This window comes from Neodiprion fabricii, chromosome 1 (genome assembly GCF_021155785.1).
Source record: "Neodiprion fabricii isolate iyNeoFabr1 chromosome 1, iyNeoFabr1.1, whole genome shotgun sequence".
NCBI lineage: Eukaryota > Metazoa > Arthropoda > Insecta > Hymenoptera > Diprionidae > Neodiprion > Neodiprion fabricii.
The window spans coordinates 6093626-6112610 of record NC_060239.1 but is presented as its reverse complement, the minus strand read 5'-3'; the positions used below and the strand labels follow the sequence as shown (position 1 = coordinate 6112610).

The 18985-nt window shown below is 36.7% G+C and overlaps 2 protein-coding genes across 3 annotated transcripts in view; one reads left to right on the top strand and one right to left on the bottom strand.

The window, feature by feature from the left end:
• The window catches only part of LOC124184065, a 31374-nt gene extending 28570 nt beyond the window's left edge, over positions 1-2804 (bottom strand). The window contains exon 1 of the mRNA XM_046573443.1: positions 2464-2804. Within this exon, the coding sequence (XP_046429399.1) occupies positions 2464-2557 (94 nt within the window). The 5' untranslated portion in view covers positions 2558-2804. The remainder of the gene's footprint in view (positions 1-2463) is intronic.
• LOC124184052 (RING finger protein 17) overlaps positions 1-18985 on the top strand; it is a 103282-nt gene that overhangs the window by 32183 nt on the left and 52114 nt on the right. The gene's annotated exons all lie outside the window — the stretch shown is intronic.

Here is an 18985-nt window from a genome sequence, read left to right as displayed (position 1 = left end):
AAGTATCGACAATAGCGCAAAATGGTTAGGCGTACCTCGTTTTTCGTAATTCCAACAATATTCGAACAGTTTTTTAGTTATTCTAACAAATGAAATTTTTCTCAGTGTACACCTGCGAGGATCTTAAAATTTGGTTGAATTCTGAATTCGTTATGTAAGTTTACAGCGAAGAACTTCATTTTTTTTAATGTTATTTATTAGGGATTTTTTTGTTTATAATCTTTCATTTCCGTTTCTGTTGATATTTTTATTTATTTTTTTTTTTCCACAACTTTAATAAAATTTGTTCCGATCGTCGAGACGCGTCAACGTATCTATCGGAAGTCCAATAACCCTGTGCATAGAAAAGGATGCACTATACGTCTATTGGATGCATTCTCAATTCGATTCCAGCGGAAAATATATCATTCGTTTCCTATACGATCTTTGGTGTGGAAAGTAGAATTGAAAAATGTATCCGGTGACCGAAAAAAGAAAGGATATCTTACAGAAAAAAGTGATGTGATTTCACGTACAAGTTAATCAAGATCCGTCGAATGCGTTTCACAATTTCTGAGATGAGTATAAAATAGTGAATAGTTTTTGCATTTTTAAATTCAAATTTCTAGAAATCCGGACGCGTCACGCGATTAGTATTGTTGTTGTTTTTTTTTTCTTTTTTTTTTTTTACCTCTACTTTTTACGGTAGATTTTTCGATCGTGGAAAAAACCTCGACGGAAACAAAATCTGCACATCGGCGAAACAAGTTGGAATATCATTTACGGCAAAGCTCGACTTATTTGATGCACAAGCGAAATTATACGTACGATTATATTCGCATAGTCAGATCTGATAGTTTATATGCAGAACATCTGTCGGTCAAACGTGATATATACCCGCAAGTTCCATCACTTTATGCAAATAAAATCACCGCGGATGCTTGATTTCCCCTGGTGTTGTCTTCTCGGTCCGCGATCCTCATCTCAAAATACGCCTGTATTATAATTCCCTACCTCTTTATCTAAAAATTGTCATTTTTATCACCGCAAGCTTCCGCAGAAATCATTATTCTTTCATCGTCTTTTCTCATTTTCTTTGTTTCGTCTCATCCGTTGATCAACGACTCGATAAAATCTCTCGTCGATGTGATACGCTTTTTATTTTTTCCTACATTTTTTTTTTTATTATTTATTCATTTTTTTTCACCTTCTATACTTCAAGTTAATTACTTTATTACACACAAACTAGGTACGGTATTATTATGGTATAATATATGTGAAAGATTGGAATCGTCGACAAATTTCATCGGTGTCGATTTTACGAGATTGGCGCCGGGTGAGTAAAGATTTCCTTGTTCTCAATTTCGTTCAATTCTCTCCAGCCCGGCGTAAAAATGAGATCGCAGAATTTCGGTCGCAATCTTCTTTACGGTTCTTTGAATTCAATTTTCATCAAACCCGTACTCAAATATTTATTTTCATTCGCTGTACTAGACATAACTAATAAGGATATATAGAATAGTATTTTTCATTTGTCGTTTGGTTTTACTCTTACGCAAATTTTTTATTATTTTTTTTTTTTTTCATACATTATTAAACAAAGGAAAATACGTTGTTATTTAACAACAGATAAAATCGTACAAATATCGCACGAGTATAAAGATCGAAGATTTTACCAAAAGTTATATAATGATAAGACTGTAGACCAGTGTTTTGAAACGCCTATCCGAATACCAAATTTACGGAATCCAACATCTTCGATAATAATAATAATAGCAATAATAATAACAATTATTATTATCGATGAAATATTTTCGAATAACAAGTCCACTATAGTTTGGTATATTTTTATTTCCACATCGTTGATTAAATAATACAATTGCTGAAATCTTGCACAATCATGCCAAATGGTATATAAATATAAAGCCGGATTAGAAATCCATTTTTATACGAAACTAAATCGTCTACCTGTCCTTGATACTCGTTGTAAATAAAAAATTTCCGCAGATACTTAAGCGCGGTCGTAATTCTCTTGAAATAATAAATGCGCGGCTGTGACCGTTGATTTCCGTCACTGATTTATCATCTCTACAAACGTCTCAAGTCGCATAATGAAATTTATTCGTCACCACCGTTATAAGAACACGATTCTGCGAATCTCGGTAAAACATTATAAATTTTTCATTGAATTACAATGAAATTATTATAATCGTACCAACGATTTTATATACCTGTATTTACTTATTGATATTTTACCAACTGTACACAGAACTCTTGTTCAATGAATTATTTTAATCCTACAGTGATTAACTAACGTGAATGTTATTGTAAAAACAATTTGTTTATTCAAATTTTTCTCTCTCTCTCTTTTTTCTTTCTCTTCATTCTTTGACCAGATTCAAAGTAAAAAGAAAAATTACAAAATATACGCGAGTTTGCTTTTTTATTTCTGAAAAAATACGAGCACAGAATTTTTCGACTCACCCGCGGCGACGAGAAGAGCGGTTATCACGATCCTGCGGTTCGACGAACGTGGCATCCTGATTGTTAGATGTGAAAAACGCACTCCCTGGATCATCGATTATCGTACAATTACACGGACCGCGAAGCAAAGCGAACTACAACAACTTTCGGCTCGGGTAAACTGTTCAAAGAAGGTCTCGGCGAGGAAAGGCGATACGAAGGGAGACGCCGTCTCACCACTACTACCTGGAGCAAAAGTTGTCTTTGGCTTTTGCCTTCTCGCAGGCGACGGTAACGTGGGGGAATCAATGTGTCGTCGCTTCTGTATGCCGCTGGTTCGACTTGTACACCTTTTTCACTTTTTTTTTATGCGGCCAGCAAATAAACGGGGATGGATCTCGCCTCGGAACCTCCGTTCTCTTCTCGTCCCCTTCCCTCAGCAAACGCGATAACTTCATCAGCCGGAAAAATTGATTTTCATTGCACGGGTCAACGAAAAAGAACGAAAAATAATAAAAACAAAAAAAAAAAAAAAACAAACTTTATCTGATGAAAATATTTTTTCATTTATCAATTACGTAGAAGAAAGCAACATTTAACATCCAAATACTCAAAATACGCGTTGACCGGGGTTATTTATCATGAAATTTAATTTTCGCTTGCGAAAGGTAAAGAAAAGAAAAACGATCTTCCTCGACGATTGTGCACCCGTATTAAAAGTAATTATTATCGAAATTATAACAGCTGATCAAAACGGCGGTTCAACCGTTTAATCTGGGAAATATATTTTCATCTTGAAGCTTGCGGTCTTTGAGACGAGAGAGGGAATAAATTATCAATTTCAATCACGTTATTTTGTCGCAAAGGGGACCGAGCTTGCATCGGACGTTGAGCTTATACACCGCGCCGCAATTTTATATTATATGTCGTTGCGGTTGTTATCATTATCATTATCATTATCATTATTATTATTATTATTATTATTACACGACATTACCTGATGTTAGATATAAAATATTCGTCAGACTTCGCCTCTCTGTGATTTACGGGGCGGTGATTGCTTCCTCCAATATTGCGCGTATACATCGAACTAATAACGTACAAAATGCAGAATTTAATGTAAGGTACACGAATTTTTATATCCGGTTTCTTGATGGGAGGATTTTTTTTTTTTTATTTTTTATTTTTATCCAGACTTGGAGCAAAAAAGAAATGATATTTGGTACGACACTCGAGATGAAATCTTACGTGGAGTTTTATAGTATAATCTTCTGATCTTTGGCATTGCGTAGATTTTTCTATAATCGAGGAGTTGAGAATTGAAGTGTCGATGATAGTCAGTTTGACATCATTTTTCATTCAATTAGTAGCAGTTTTGCAGGTGAGAGAAAAAATTGTATTATTATGATTTTGTTTTACGTTGTAACAATAGTTGGAAAAATTATTGTTGATAAAATATTAAGTTTGAATTATCAAACCCCGATGTAAGAAGTAGGAAATTGTTACAACGCAATTAGAATCTTTGGAAATCGAAGTTCGTAACGTTATTACTAACGGTTCAATTTTAGAAAGAAATCATCATTTCGCAACTATAGGATAATTGTCTGAAATCGAGTGATTATGTATTTAATATTTTTTAAATAAGTAAAGAGCGCATGTTCAGATTCTTTCGAAACCGAACTCCTTCGATGATCTTCTTTTCAATATTTCGTTACGTTAAACGTTAGCAACTCCGATCTGCTAAATTTCTAAAATATCGGTAAACTAACAGAAAACATTAATTTTAACCGCGGTTGATTAATCGGTTATAGGATAGAAACGGGATTGAAATGTACGCGTTTTCGATATGACGCGAAAATGGCGACGACGACGACGAGGACGACGACGACCTTCGCCTGAATGTAAAATAAGGTAAAACGAGACGTGTGAGAAGTAGGTACGAGCATAAAAGTGAGCTGGATTGTAACAACACTCTTTATACATACCGCGTAGCTGCGGCGTAAAAGAGAATCCAACGTGAGATTTGAAGCGTAAAGCGTTGAGACATGTGATACTTTGGTGTAGGCGTGTTTATAATTTTCAAACCGTTGCACAAGCAATTACAGGAGGTTATATACCGTACGTTTTATACGCAGGTCGTACGAGCCGTGTGCTTTTCCTTTCTTCTTCTTTCTTTTCCTTTCTTTATCTTCGTTGTTGTTGTTATTATTATATATATATATATATATATATATATATATATATATATATATACATATATATATATATATATATACGTATATACATAATGCATCATTATCCTTTTTTTTTTCAATTCTACAACGAGTGGAATTTTTCATATAATTGTGGTTACCATACACGGTATTCGACCGTTTTTACTTTTTCACCGTAACAGAAAAACCAGGATTTCTAATTGTGGACACTAAATGACTCGAGTCTTGTACCTGTAACGAGAAATTCTAGTACATCCATTTCTACTATATTTTCTTCCAGCTCTGGAACAATAAATAATTCATGTCACGGGCTTGTTTTATTGGATAAATGTGGTAAACTGAAGAAAACAAATTCAGTGTTACGGTAACCGTAAAATGTATTATTGACAAGTTTAATTAGACTAAACACTAAACAGTCGTTAGTTTCTTGTTATTTCATCGATAATATATTATATGTATAATGTATCGAATTGAACGGAATTTTCGTACCAACCGTAACGATAAATGAAATTTTTTTTCTCTGTATTTAGGGGAAAATAAGAGAGTCCGCAGTGACATGGAAGAGAGTTTAATTAGTGGCTTCGCGGAATATCACAAACCACCTCCTCCTCCTCCTCCTCCTTCTCCACTTTGTCTGACAAATTCTGACGGTGTCGGTATTATTTGTGGCTGTAGCCAGGTCGAGTCGTGGCTGTGGCTGTGGCTGTGGCTGTGGCTGTGGATGTGGATGTGGATGTGGACGTCGGAGCTACGGCACCTGGTTGAAAGGAGTAGAGTTTCGCTCTCCGCACCTCTTATGCACCTTCGGTCTTGCAGTTCTTGCCGTTTCAACGAGCAGCCAGCCAGAGTAGTCGCCTCTCTCAGCTTGTCGTAAACTGTCTCTCGGTACACTCACACGCTTCGGGGATAATTACCGGCTGCCGGGGAGGAGAACCGCGGCGACTCTATTAGCATGGCTCTATCCGCAGTTGTGTCTCGGTTCGCGGTATCATCCCTATCCTCGTTCACGGGGACAGACCACCTTTTCCGCGACCAGTATCCTCGGTTTGTTGAATGCGATCGCACTTCTCTGATCTCCTCAATTATGCAACATTTTCAATTCGCCTCTTGTCGTTTGTTGCAAATTAACTTAATTATATACTACGGTTTTCCAACATCGGAATCAGTTTATTGAAAATAACAAAAAGAACACACGTCCTTTTACAATTTTTTATTATACCGAGAGCGGTTTAATTTCTTTTTATTTTCGGAACAAATGAAAAATATTTCGCCAAAAATTCCGTACAACGATGCGAAAAAATTTCTTTCCCAGGAGATCGAATTTTTGTTTTCTTTTTGTTTTTCGGACTAATTAATTAACTTCAAACTTTTTAGAACATGGTCAAACTTTACTTCTTGACCCCTACTATAAGAAATTGTACACCGCGTTCTCAAGTTGAATTCCCTGGCGTTATACTTTCGGCATTCGTTAATGATGAAAAAGCTACTTTTCCCCGCTCCCGATGCTCTCGATTTGTTGTCCGCCACATCGTCAATTTTTGTGTCGAACCAATCCACCACACTCTCCCCGTTTGTTTCGTAATATGCAACGCTTTTAATACACCGCGAGTACAAAATACGCCGGCAATGCCGAATAGACTTTCTCCTTATTGCAGTTGTATCATATTATGTTTAACAATGGGCAAAGGTCGTTTCGCAGAGAAGTTCATTCATTGTGTTTGATCTTGGCAATGCTCTCGCCGCTTTTTTCGCTCTGCATGCATGACGACTTCCGTTTTTGCCAAACGTACGGGTTACGATATCAGCGTGGGATGTATTTCAAAATCTGCCTTCTGTTCGCTCGAACTTGGCCAAAATGCCTGACAACGTCGATTTTTCATTTTATTTTAAGGTTTTCAAACAATTTATTGCACATTTATTGGGGAGGGGGGGGGGGGGGGGCAACAACAATTTCAAAACAATCATTTCAAATTCCATTGAAGAATGTTTTTTTATTCCTCTCTTTCCCCCTCCGATCAGTAAAAACATGGAATGGTTTTCAGTTTGTCGGGTGATTTTTTGAGCGTATTCGTAGAAAAGTACCAAAAAATATATACAAATAACAATAGTAAAAAAAAAAAACCAAAAAGACAAAGTTAAAGAAAGTCTATATCTATTCTCTCTTTCTTCCGCGACTTTCCTTTTAGAACAATTCCATCCGCTCTTTGCACCATCGACTGAATTATTCCCGTATAACGGATGTAAATTATCTCTACCAAGTTCTAAGCGACACCGTTACAACGTTTGCGTCGTCGTTGAAACGACGCCGTAATTTTTTTTTTTCTCTCTCATTCTCGTTTTCTATCCCGACGGCGAAGAAACGACGGATACCATTCTTCGATAAAAAAAAAAAAAAAAAAAAAAAAAAACGGGTTAAAAAACTTTGCGAATGCATTATACTGCAGATAGAATCATTTACGTACAGAACATTTCCGTGTCTTTAAGATGCTTATCGATGTAGAGGCATATCGAATTATTCTAGTCGAAGAATTTAACGCTGGAAAGAGGAAATGATTTTTTTTTTTTTTTTTATTTTTTATTTAACAACGTGCGAAAAGATATCACATGTGTGCGTGTGCTTTATTTGTTATATTGTACGCGCTGGGAATTTAGGTTTATGAACCATGAAGATGAAGTTAGTAACGTTACTGTAATGTTTTACCATGCAGGTTTAGGAAAATATTTAATCCGCACCTTCAGCAATGTCCAAAATTTAGTAAACCATGATAACAAAAAGATATATTCTTATTTTGAAAAACCAAATCCTTAAAAGTTATTCTAAAATTACGCAATGACGATTTTTTCTCCTGATGTTTCGTTACGATAACGTTAATAATTTCAGCCTAATTATGAGCTACATTTCGCGGTAACATTATGATTCGCGTACACGTAGTACAGAGTTTACGAATGCAACAAGTAGTGTAAATAGTTGGACGATGTTATATTCCGAAAGTTGACATTTTTTAATGCGCCTCTTTGAATTAATTATAATCGACTAATTATTCGGCTTGATAAATTTAATTCATGTACACCTGGCAACAAGTATCGAAGTATGAATGGAGAGTATATTATTTGGGAGAGAGGAAAAAAAAAAAAAAAGAAAAAGATGTTACTTACACAATGAGAAGAAATAGTTTAAATTGAGTCAGGGACGAAACGTCGTCCGATTGCGGTGACATTATTTGTTTAAAAGACGTTTCGTCACCTCGTAATCGTAATAAATGACATCTGCATAGCTCGGTTGGCAGGCTAAGCGGTCTATAAATTATGTGAACGAGATGGTTCGGATTGTAAGAATTTCGCCCCCGGCTTTATCCCGAATTCTCGTATATTATAGAAACATGCGACGTTGTTCGCGGATTTCATTTAAACTCGGAACGTCCCACCGAATGGAAAGTAATCGAGATTCTTGTTTGGTTACGTAATCGATGAACGTGCCGCGTATTACGATCTCGTTTTAATAACTTTGCCAAATAGATCGCAAATTTTTCGTTAAAATTATAATATAACCGGTAGTGATAAGGAGAAATAAAAATAACGAGACGTCATTTTTTTTTTCCTTTTTTTTGTTTTTTCTCTTACTGACGAAATTTCGACGCCAATTTAAATTCCAATCACGACATCGGAACGGAAAGAACAGTCCGAGAATCAGGCCTTAATGTTATCGTTGCATAACCTTACGATCCAAGATCATCCGCCCATGAATTTAAATTTCGTTCGATTTTAATGCGTTCTGCCGTATGATAATGTAACGTTGATAATAATCGCTTGTGTCGGGGATTCCGTTACACGATTATTTATTATACCTGACACATCCAATTCGAGAATATCTCGAAACTCATCCTGGGCATAAATAATCGTTGAGTAAATTGCGGGTGCGGCATTACGGAATGCAACGCTCGGGTTCTAGATCTCCTTTCTCGATCTTCGACACACACACGCACACGTATATATATATCTATGTACGCATACGAACGTATGAAAAAAAAAACTAAAGAAATAAAGTAAAAACAAATGTAATGTAAATTTATATTCAATTCGATTTTTTTTTTTCACTTTTCAACTACTTGTTCTCGCCTCTAGCTTCTGAACCAAAAGCTTGCCCGCTTCCATTCTTGTTTGAGAAAATTATCATTTGTTAGCGAAGAATTTGTTATCGGGGCTATTCGTTCGAAAGTTGGATTTTCGAATTTTTCGGAGCAGTAAAAATCAAACCAGTGGTCGAAAAAATTAGAAACTCGACGAAAGATGATCTTTTTTGTACATTCTACACCGTACTTCGAAAATAAAAATAAATAATTGGTTTAGGGTGGAATGCCTCGTATGTATAGATATTTATACTGCGATATGTAACCTGCATGGTGAAATGAAACGATAGCAATCGGAATTTGTGCTCTGATACTAATTTTGAATAAAAATTCCTCTCAATTTTATTCTGATCCATGTAATAAACGACCTGCTTTAATTGCGTCGCAATTACATTGGCTTCGTTATTTTAACCTTTATTTACTTGTTTAATTACTTAGTCTCTTTTCTCAGAATTAACGAAGCAGATGTGTCATTAGTTTAACGCGAGGTTCATCGTAAAGCGAATCGATTGCTTCTTATTGTACCTGTTGGCATGTCGTCATTGTTATTATTATCATCATCACCATCACCATCATTGACAATTTATCTCCGCTCTTATTAGAGAACCACTTCCTTGTATTTATACAGTACAATACGTAATACAGGCAGTTATTTCAAATGCATGTATAAATATGCGGATGATGGACGCTTCTGTCAACGCACGATTACTTCTATTGCGTATAAGTGTACATTATACGCGATATCGTGATGATTAATGACAGTTCTGCATCGTTGAGCGTGAAGGATAGAAAAATACTTACGAGTTGGCCCCGATTTTTTCACTTCTTTTTTTATTTATTTGTTTTCATAGAATTAAACGTACTACAGTATGAACTTTTTCGATAAACGTTTTTTGTAATAATTTCTATCTCATTTTAGTCGATGGTCATTGTTTTGAAGAGATTTCTTTTTCGTCTTTTCGACAGCAGGAACTTTTCAAAAAATTGATTTATAAATAAACAAGATCAGCGTCAGTTGCGCTTTTTGAATCCTTCTTTTGCCACCTTTATTTTTCACTTGATTGTATCACTTATGTTTGGATTTGAAAGAAGATAAATAAAATTTACTGTCCTAACCTAAACCTAATCGATTCGCAGCAATAATAATACACGCGTCTGCTTACTGTAATATATAATATATATCGATCTGTAATTGGTCTGTAAAAGTGCGAACGCTTCGGGTGAAAGCATTACGGTGCAATAATATTTTAATTACCTTATCTAATTAAGGTTACAGGCGGTTGATGTTGTTGTCATTATTATTATTATGCGTATACCACGTGCATGTGTACTTTGCGTGTATTATATACATAATTTACATCTCGTACACAGGTATATGCATTTGTAGTTACCGCACGACACGAGGAAGAACGTCTTACAGGCTAGAATCCACAGGTTTCACTTGTTCCGCTTACGCTTTCGTCCGCTTCTATTTTTTTATACGTATAAATATATTTATCTATGTATATGCGTATTGTTTACACACCATATGCGTTTAACATACCGAAGCTACTTTGTAATTACCCTGAATTCGACGGGTTTACTTGCCTGTTCACTTATATCAGCTCTGGATATTATTACCCTATTATTTAACGGTACCTATAAACTTATGAACAAGCGAACGGAAGAATATTTTTCTCATTGTCTTAATCACTGACACGGGATCCAGTTGATTACGGAACAAATTTTAACGTGTAATTTTAAGCTCAGCGTGCTTGAATCAGGAATGTTCGTGCAAGTAAAATGAAGAATGATTGAAAAAACATTATGACACAAGTCTCGGAGATTGCATATTGTTTTACATTTTTTGATTCAAGAATTTCTCCCACATCCTCCATCGTTTTTTTTCTAAAACTAAGTCTCGAGTCTATTTCTGAATTGTTAAATTTTGTCTCAGAATTTTATTCGAGTCGTAACTGCGCTCAACGCAATGTTGCGTACAGTAATAACGTTAGTAATTTTTAATTTTTTTTTTTTCTCCTCTTCCTATTTTCGATAGAACAACAATCAATTTGTCGACGGCAGAACGAATCAACGCGACAAAATTGTTACGTCGTGGAAAGTTTGGCTCAATTTCAATCCTTGGTAATACCTTCATTTTTCTACCATGCAGGTATACAAATTGATACATCCTCTTATATTTCTCGTTCATCTTTTGCCAGGTTTTTTTTTTTTCTCTCTCTTTTCATCTCCTTTTCCTTTTCTTTTCCCTTCTCTTTCTTCTACCGACGTTAACGTAACACCCGCGTCTCTTCCCACAGCACTGTTCGTAATATAAGAAAATAAGTGGGTACGTATATCCATTATACCATCGAACTTCACGAGTGAAAGGCGAAACACGCGCGTCCTGAGGTAAAAACGTGTCGTACCTTTATCTTTCATTATTTCCATGTCTCGTACCTTACACATTCACTCAACTTCCGCACGTATACTCTTGGATTGGATTTCACGGAATTATATTCCTCGCACGCGTGTCTCACTCCTCGATTAATTCATTAATTAATTAATATCGTTGAATCGGTTCGAAATCCATCAATAATTAATTAATCAACCGATCCGTAAATAGCGAACATATTAATTATTTGACAATAATCAACGCTCCGAACAGTTATAAACTTTTTCAATCATTTTCTCGATTATATTATGTACCCATTATCGATTGCACTTACATTTCGAATATAATTTTTTCTTCTTCATCGATATTATATACGTATAGAGTTTATACAGCTAATCTTACGTTACAAACAATCATGGGAAACGCCCTGCACGCGATGCGGCTACCGTAAATATGACTAAGGCGAATAATTAACAATATCGCAGAGCTGCGGCATGAAAATTGTAATAACGGACAGGATATGGAACGGAAGAATCGTAATTCGCGGCTTTTCCGCATGCGACTGCGGCCGCTGGATCCACCGTGTATGCGGTAATTTGTAACTGTCATTCGCACCTCGGCGTCGCAGCAGTCTGCTCGTCGACTGTTAACGAAATTGTAACGAGCGTTAATTGAAGTAACGAGGGTTCGATGAAGGGAGAGGGTGAATCGCAGGATCGCTACCAGCAGTCTTCTACAGGATAAGGTATAACGTTCGAATCGTTCGGTCATCTCCGACACTCGGCTGGATTTGCTACCTATGCCCACTGAGTTGAAAATGATCGACGCATCGATCAATCGTGTACAAAGAAATAATCAGGTAAAAATTGTAGGTAAAAATGTGAAACCAAAATTTCGTAAATTTCAGTACGTAATGTAATAACAGGTAGTCGGTAAGTAAAACAATGATAATAATTGAAACTTTAATCACATAAATTGATATTGCATCGGGTCGTTCATTGGAGTAAAAACAAAAATCGATTGTGAGGAAAAAGAATCGATTATTTTTAGTAATTATTAGTCGTTGCTGCAGGGATTATGCAGTTTGGCCAAAGATTTATATCTCGGTATATTTCCGTAGGAATGTTTGCAGGCAAATAACTATCCCAGCAAAATTTGCCAAGTCTTGATTGACCTTCTCTCCGCTCATTTTTTTTTTTTTTTTTTTTTTTTTTTTCGAGCGAAAACCACGACGTCCGTTCTGGAATTTATTCAGAATACTAATATACTTCGTCATCGGAACGAAATGCCATGCCGATCCATATATCTACGGCCAAATTTCAAATTGACTCGGAATATATTATTTCTAATCCATATTCCGTGTCGCCGACGAATCCTTGGTAACATTATCGCTCGGATCGGTTCGCAAGAAAATATCACCTATTTTAACTTTTACCTCCTCTTCCGTTTTTATTGCATCACATATACGGACGATTGAATTATACTGCGGCGGATTTCCTCCTACATAAATCCTGTACGATACGATATACAATAAAAAAAAGTATTTCAAAGGTAAACTATTTTCATTTCGTTTGACATACGGTATAAAAATTAGGACAAACCTGAGTGGTGTTTTTTTTTTTTACAAAAAATTTGCGTATATGTGTGTATGTATATATATATATTTTTTTTTTCTTCTTTCCATCACGACGTCAAAACTTTGCCTGCATTTCCATAACCAAATACGTCTAACATAACGTGTGTAACAACCTTAACGTGCCGCCTGGCCTAGAAACTGCAACACAGCGACGCGGAATGAGTTGAATTATTTTGTTGGCACGGATTTCTCTCTACGAGCAGCTCAGATTTGCTTCCAGACTTTGGTTACACCTGTTTCCGGATGCGTGTCAGACTCTGTCAGCTAATGTTTCCTGTTTTTCTTTCTCTCGCTAACCCGGATTTCGGTGGTGCATGTTGTTGTTTTCTACGTTGCGCCGAACCGCATCGAGTCGTTGATTTTGAGGGTTAGACGACTTCTTGTACGTTAATCCGTTCGTTTTGTTGGGTTTTTAAGATTCTCTCTCTAATGCCGTTGACGAACAAAGACCGACGAATCGGTGGTCGATCGTATTTCGATCATGAAATTTTCCTTCCCTCACTTCCTATCTTGGTACGGGTAGCTAGTAATCCTCTGTGTCAAATGGGAATTTTCGACGATGACCGCAAAATAAATTACATATACCAAACCGTCAAATGCCAATAACTGTTTTCATCGTTTGGAGGAAAATTTTGCGCGTCAGCGGTTATCTGCATTTGTTTCGTCGTTATGTTACGTACGTATACAATTATACGTATAATATTTATACAAAGGGTATGAAAATATTTATGGAGAATTCCATGCGAACCCAACCAACGTCCGAATCCTATCATTTTTTATTGTGTTAAAAAGATTTTTTCCAATTGTACGAAATCTGAAACGGTGCCCTGAATTTTGTCAGATTTTTCATTCAACTGCTCAGTTATGTGTAAACGTTTAAAGTGATTTTGAAAAGAACCTTTTTTAAAATTCGTAAAACTTTTGTTTTTTACTTTGAAAATTTGTAAACCGGTTTCGTTACGAAGTTGATGAAAAAACAAAGTTAAATGTGCCAAAGAGACACGTGAGAAAATAAAGTTTTTGACAATTTGTTGAGAGTTTTAAAAAAGGTCCCTTTCAAAATCACTTTAAATATTTATAAATAATTGAGCAGTTGCATAAAAAATCTGAAAAAAATTTAGGGTACCGTTTCAGAGTCGGGACAGTTGCGGCGATTTTTTTAAACAAAATCAGAAATGGCGAGGGTCGGACGTTGGTCGAATTTGCACGGCATTCCCCTTATACACAAGGTATGAGGCGATAATATTCCATCCGAGAGGTGTGGACGCTTTTCGAAATCAATATATTACGGCAACGGGAACAAGGGTCGTTTACCGCCGTAATTTCAACGGTGTTTAAAGCACCCTTCAATCCATTTATCCATCCTTTGTGTCCGGTCGTTTAACAAATTACTCTCGAATAGTGTCACAATCATTATTCTTCTCCGAATATCGCCGAGATTATTACACTTGACGAAATCAATCTCGCAATTCGCCAATTTGTTACTTCGCAAATAGTTTCCGATTTTGTTTTTCAACTCCTTTCCCGGTTCTTTCTACCCACGGATAAAAGAAATTACGTGCATTCGATCGAAGAATAAATTTCGCGGGCGTGATTTAGATTACTTAAACTTGTTTCACTGTATCGATTTCATTCGCCGTATAGAACTGGTCAGATTTTCAGTGAAATTGGTAATTCGATCACTGAGTATGTATAATTGTGCGATAATGAGAATCTATTTTCTAAAAAAAAAAAAAAAAAAATCGTTGTTCTCGTAAATAGCGGATGTAAAAGAAAACGTGGACAACAATTGTTCCTTTCAACAGATAGAATATAAATGTATAATTCCAGTTGACGCATGGATTTCAATTTTTATAAAGATTCTTTTCCGTCCCTCTTTCACTCGCCGTTGTATTATCCAGTTGTTGACGAACAATTTTTCCCCGATTGAGCAAAATACTTGAAAATTTCGAATACTTAAGAAGCAGCGAATTCCTAGGTAAATCTTAGGTGTGTTCGTGTGATAAAAATACCTTGCACATTATATGCAGCGTGAAAGAAAAAGGTTCTTCCGGCATGCTCTGCAGAATGCATGCACGTAGGTATTATGACGGGGATAGCAGACCAGGTAGGATGAAGCTTAAATTTTATTCCAAGTTGTAAAAGTTACGTTATGCTTTCGTTTAGAAATTCCCCTGGAGATTCTTTACCGCCCCCCCCCTCCCCCCCTTCCCCTTCATCCCCTTGCCACCCTCGAATTACATCATGCTCTTCGGCTAGGTGTGTACATAAAACCGGGAGAGCCGCCACGAAGCGGCGTATCGGGTGGCGTTAAACCGACGTTCGTTCGTGTATCCTGAATCCCAACTTAACATCCTTACCGAGAAACGGGGGCGGAAGGGAGGCGAAGGATGAGGAAGAGGAGGTGGAGGCGGAGGAGGAGGAGGGAGGGGGAGGACCTCATCCGCCCGGAAACCTAGTTGCATGGAAAGGAATTACGATTCGCGGTTGCCGCATTCGCGATCTGCTGCTTTTATTGTATAAATATACGTGTTTATAATGTTTTACTTTGGGGTAAAGTATTCAATTTTTACACCCTGGTGAATGGTTGGAAAATTTTTGAAGATACTAATTACGAGGAAGTGAAAATGATTGTTATTATAGCATAATTGGAAAGTCGCGGTAGGAAGAAGGATATTTTATTCTGTTTTTAGGAGGAATTTTTGGGAGCGGGTATCGATGCTGAGTATGTAAACTAGGGCGTTTCAGAAAAAATTATTTACAATTTTTCACCGTGGGACATCTTTGAAAAATTTTTAAGGTTGAAAGAAAGATTCGGTGAAAAAATTAAGGTTCTGTCTTACGTGGAAGATCGCGGTCAATTGATTTTTCGCAATTTTTTGAATTCCTGTAGAAACACGTCGTAGCATTTCAATTATTATGTCTTTACCGACATTTATATTCAACCGAAAGATCGCGATCCATAACACAACGATGTATCATCCGGGAATCTTATTCTCGTAAATTATAATTTCATATTAAATCATAACTGTCTTATGAGATTGAATTGATAATGAAAAAGTGGTCGGATCCACTTCTCAATCATCAACTGGAGATTTGATATTACAAGTCTGGGTCTTCTTTGTGACGTAGACTGATATGATTGCTGCAAGAAATGAAATTTTTTTTTTTTTTATTGCCGACGCTCATCTTTCGACAGAATCTTTCTTCTAACCTGAACAAACTTTTCGGGGATGCCAAGGTGAAAAATCGCAAATTAATTTCTTCCGGAGTTTTAAAGGGGAGAGGAAACAAGATTTCGAATTATTAAAATCGATGGAAAATCGTTGCATCTTGATGTGTGAAATTTGACGAATAAGAAACGATAAAAATAACGAGACCGATATAGTCTTGCGTCAAACGCGTGCAACGTTGAATTTCAGTTGAGAGGAAAATTCAATAGTCGAAGAAATAAAATCCAACACACAACCACGCGGAGCGATTCTAAAGCCAGAGTACAGCTGTATCTGCGAGGCGTACGTGAGGCATGAGCGAGTACAATATCGCCTGCTTGGAAGAAACTTGTGGAAGAAATAAAAACTGGCTTCCCTGCGAAAGTTGTCGGGGCCAAATGAAAACCGGATGTACCCTGGAGAATTTCTTTAAAAATTTGATCTACACGCTTACCCCAAAATTTAAACCGAGTAAATTACCTTAACATCTGCAAAAAAATGTCAGAAAATTCTGTACGTTTCATGAAAACTTGAACAATGTACATATAAGGGCTATTCCGCGTCAACCGGATCAGTCATCTCTCAGATATTTTTTTAATTTGGCATGTGGATTGTGTAAGGGGAGTTAGATTTTTGTGCCAAAGCGCGAATCTCATAATGCAAAATTCGATTTTTTATTAACAATAACAAATTAGACTCCCATTTTTTTCAAAAATTCATAACTTCGGCAACAAATTAGATACAATTTTTTTTTTGTTTTCAAATTACGCGGAAAGCTCCATAGAATTTAAAAAAAAATACGAAATGGTAAAAAAAAGTTGTTATCAATTGTTTATTTAACAATTAATTTTTCAAAGATTTTTAAAACAGTGACCGACACGATCAAAAAATTTTTTTAAAATTCTGACATGTTCCTTGAACTGTACTACAACCTGTGAATTAATTCCAGAGGGGTGTTTTTCTTCGTTTTCGAGTAAAAAATCATTAAAGGTGTCGATGCGCATGAAATTGCGGCGCGTCGAGTCTCTACGTAATGGCGGGCGGCCGGTTGCCGTCCACCGCTACCCCGCGGCGGCGTCGCGGCGTTATTTTAGAGTCATTTTCACGATGTAGGACATGATTGAAAAATCTGAAAAAAATACTGTACCTTCACAAGGCCTGCTCAAAGCGATAAGTGAAGTTTCAAGAATGTGTTTTTCACCGTTTTTTTATTACAGAGATTCGAAATTTGGTGGTGCGTAACTGTTATTTTGAATCTCTGTAATAAAAAAACGGTGAAAAACACATTCTTGAAACTTCACTTATCGCTTTGAGCAGGCCTTGTGAAGGTACAGTATTTTTTTCAGATTTTTCAATCATGTCCTACATCGTGAAAATGACTCTAAAATAACGCCGCGACGCCGCCGCGGGGTAGCGGTGGACGGCAACCGGCCGCCCGCCATTACGTAGAGACTCGACGCGCCGCAATTTCATGCGCATCGACACCTTTAATGATTTTTTACTCGAAAACGAAGAAAAACACCCCTCTGGAATTAATTCACAGGTTGTAGTACAGTTCAAGGAACATGTCAGAATTTTAAAAAAATTTTTTGATCGTGTCGGTCACTGTTTTAAAAATCTTTGAAAAATTAATTGTTAAATAAACAATTGATAACAACTTTTTTTTACCATTTCGTATTTTTTTTTAAATTCTATGGAGCTTTCCGCGTAATTTGAAAACAAAAAAAAAATTGTATCTAATTTGTTGCCGAAGTTATGAATTTTTGAAAAAAATGGGAGTCTAATTTGTTATTGTTAATAAAAAATCGAATTTTGCATTATGAGATTCGCGCTTTGGCACAAAAATCTAACTCCCCTTACACAATCCACATGCCAAATTAAAAAAATATCTGAGAGATGACTGATCCGGTTGACGCGGAATAGCCCATAAATGAAATTTCGACTGTACGCGCTTTCGGATAATTCAAACTTTATTCTTACAAATGTATATTTACGTAATTTTTACATCGATGTATAAAATATAGGTAATGCAGGTATTATAACAAAACAATAATACGAAAATATTGACACAAAATGTCTTTATTTGATCGAAGAAACACTTTTTGGACGATTTTGAGATATATTGAACATGTTTCAGGAGTAGTTTTTTTATTTTTTGCCTCTTTTTCCTCGCAAGTGAAAATAATTTTATAAAATAAATAGCTGCAATCGATTCGCCAAAAAATTTTAACCCTGCTTCATACACCGTGACAATTATTCAATACGCGGTATACGTGTCTCTGGAAAATCGTTAAAAAACAAAATCAATATTGCACACCGTTCGTATAGTGCAGGAAAAAAGTAATCGAGTTACAAGATCGCGCGTGGAATTTAAGTAGAATACGTAAGACAGGCTTAGCTTAAGTGACTTTGAGGAATCTTGAGGCGGATGCACGGCTCGTGCGCCGGTTGCAGGAGCGTAATGGAGTTGAGTATGTTTTTGGAATGTTGGCGAAGATTTCCTTCTCCTCCTTTTTCCTCTTTCTCGAGTTAGAATCTAATACGCAGCGCAGGCGAAGATCGTAACGCGAAGCGTTTTCCACTCTCTTGAGCAAACTTCTTTTCATCAGAAGTTACGTAATACACGCGCAGAGCGACGGCTTCTTCCTCCCTCTCCCTCTCCCTCTCTCTCTCTCTCTCTCTCTATTTGCGAATTCACGCCGTTCCGTTCCGTGCAATAAGTTTCACGTTACCCTACTGATAAAACAAATTGCCAGCAAGTCGATAGAGCTCGGCTCTGGTGACGTTTGCTGTCTCCAAGTTCCACGGTGTGCAGGTATTGCTTACACTCACTGCCAAAGTGCCGCGGAGCACCAGGCTCGGAATTGCCGCACCCCCGCACTACTTCGTACTCTCTCAATTTCGTGTAATCGCATACTTCATACTGCACTCGGGTAATCGCACGGCCACTCGAAACCGTGACTCCTGCAGGGCTGCGTCGC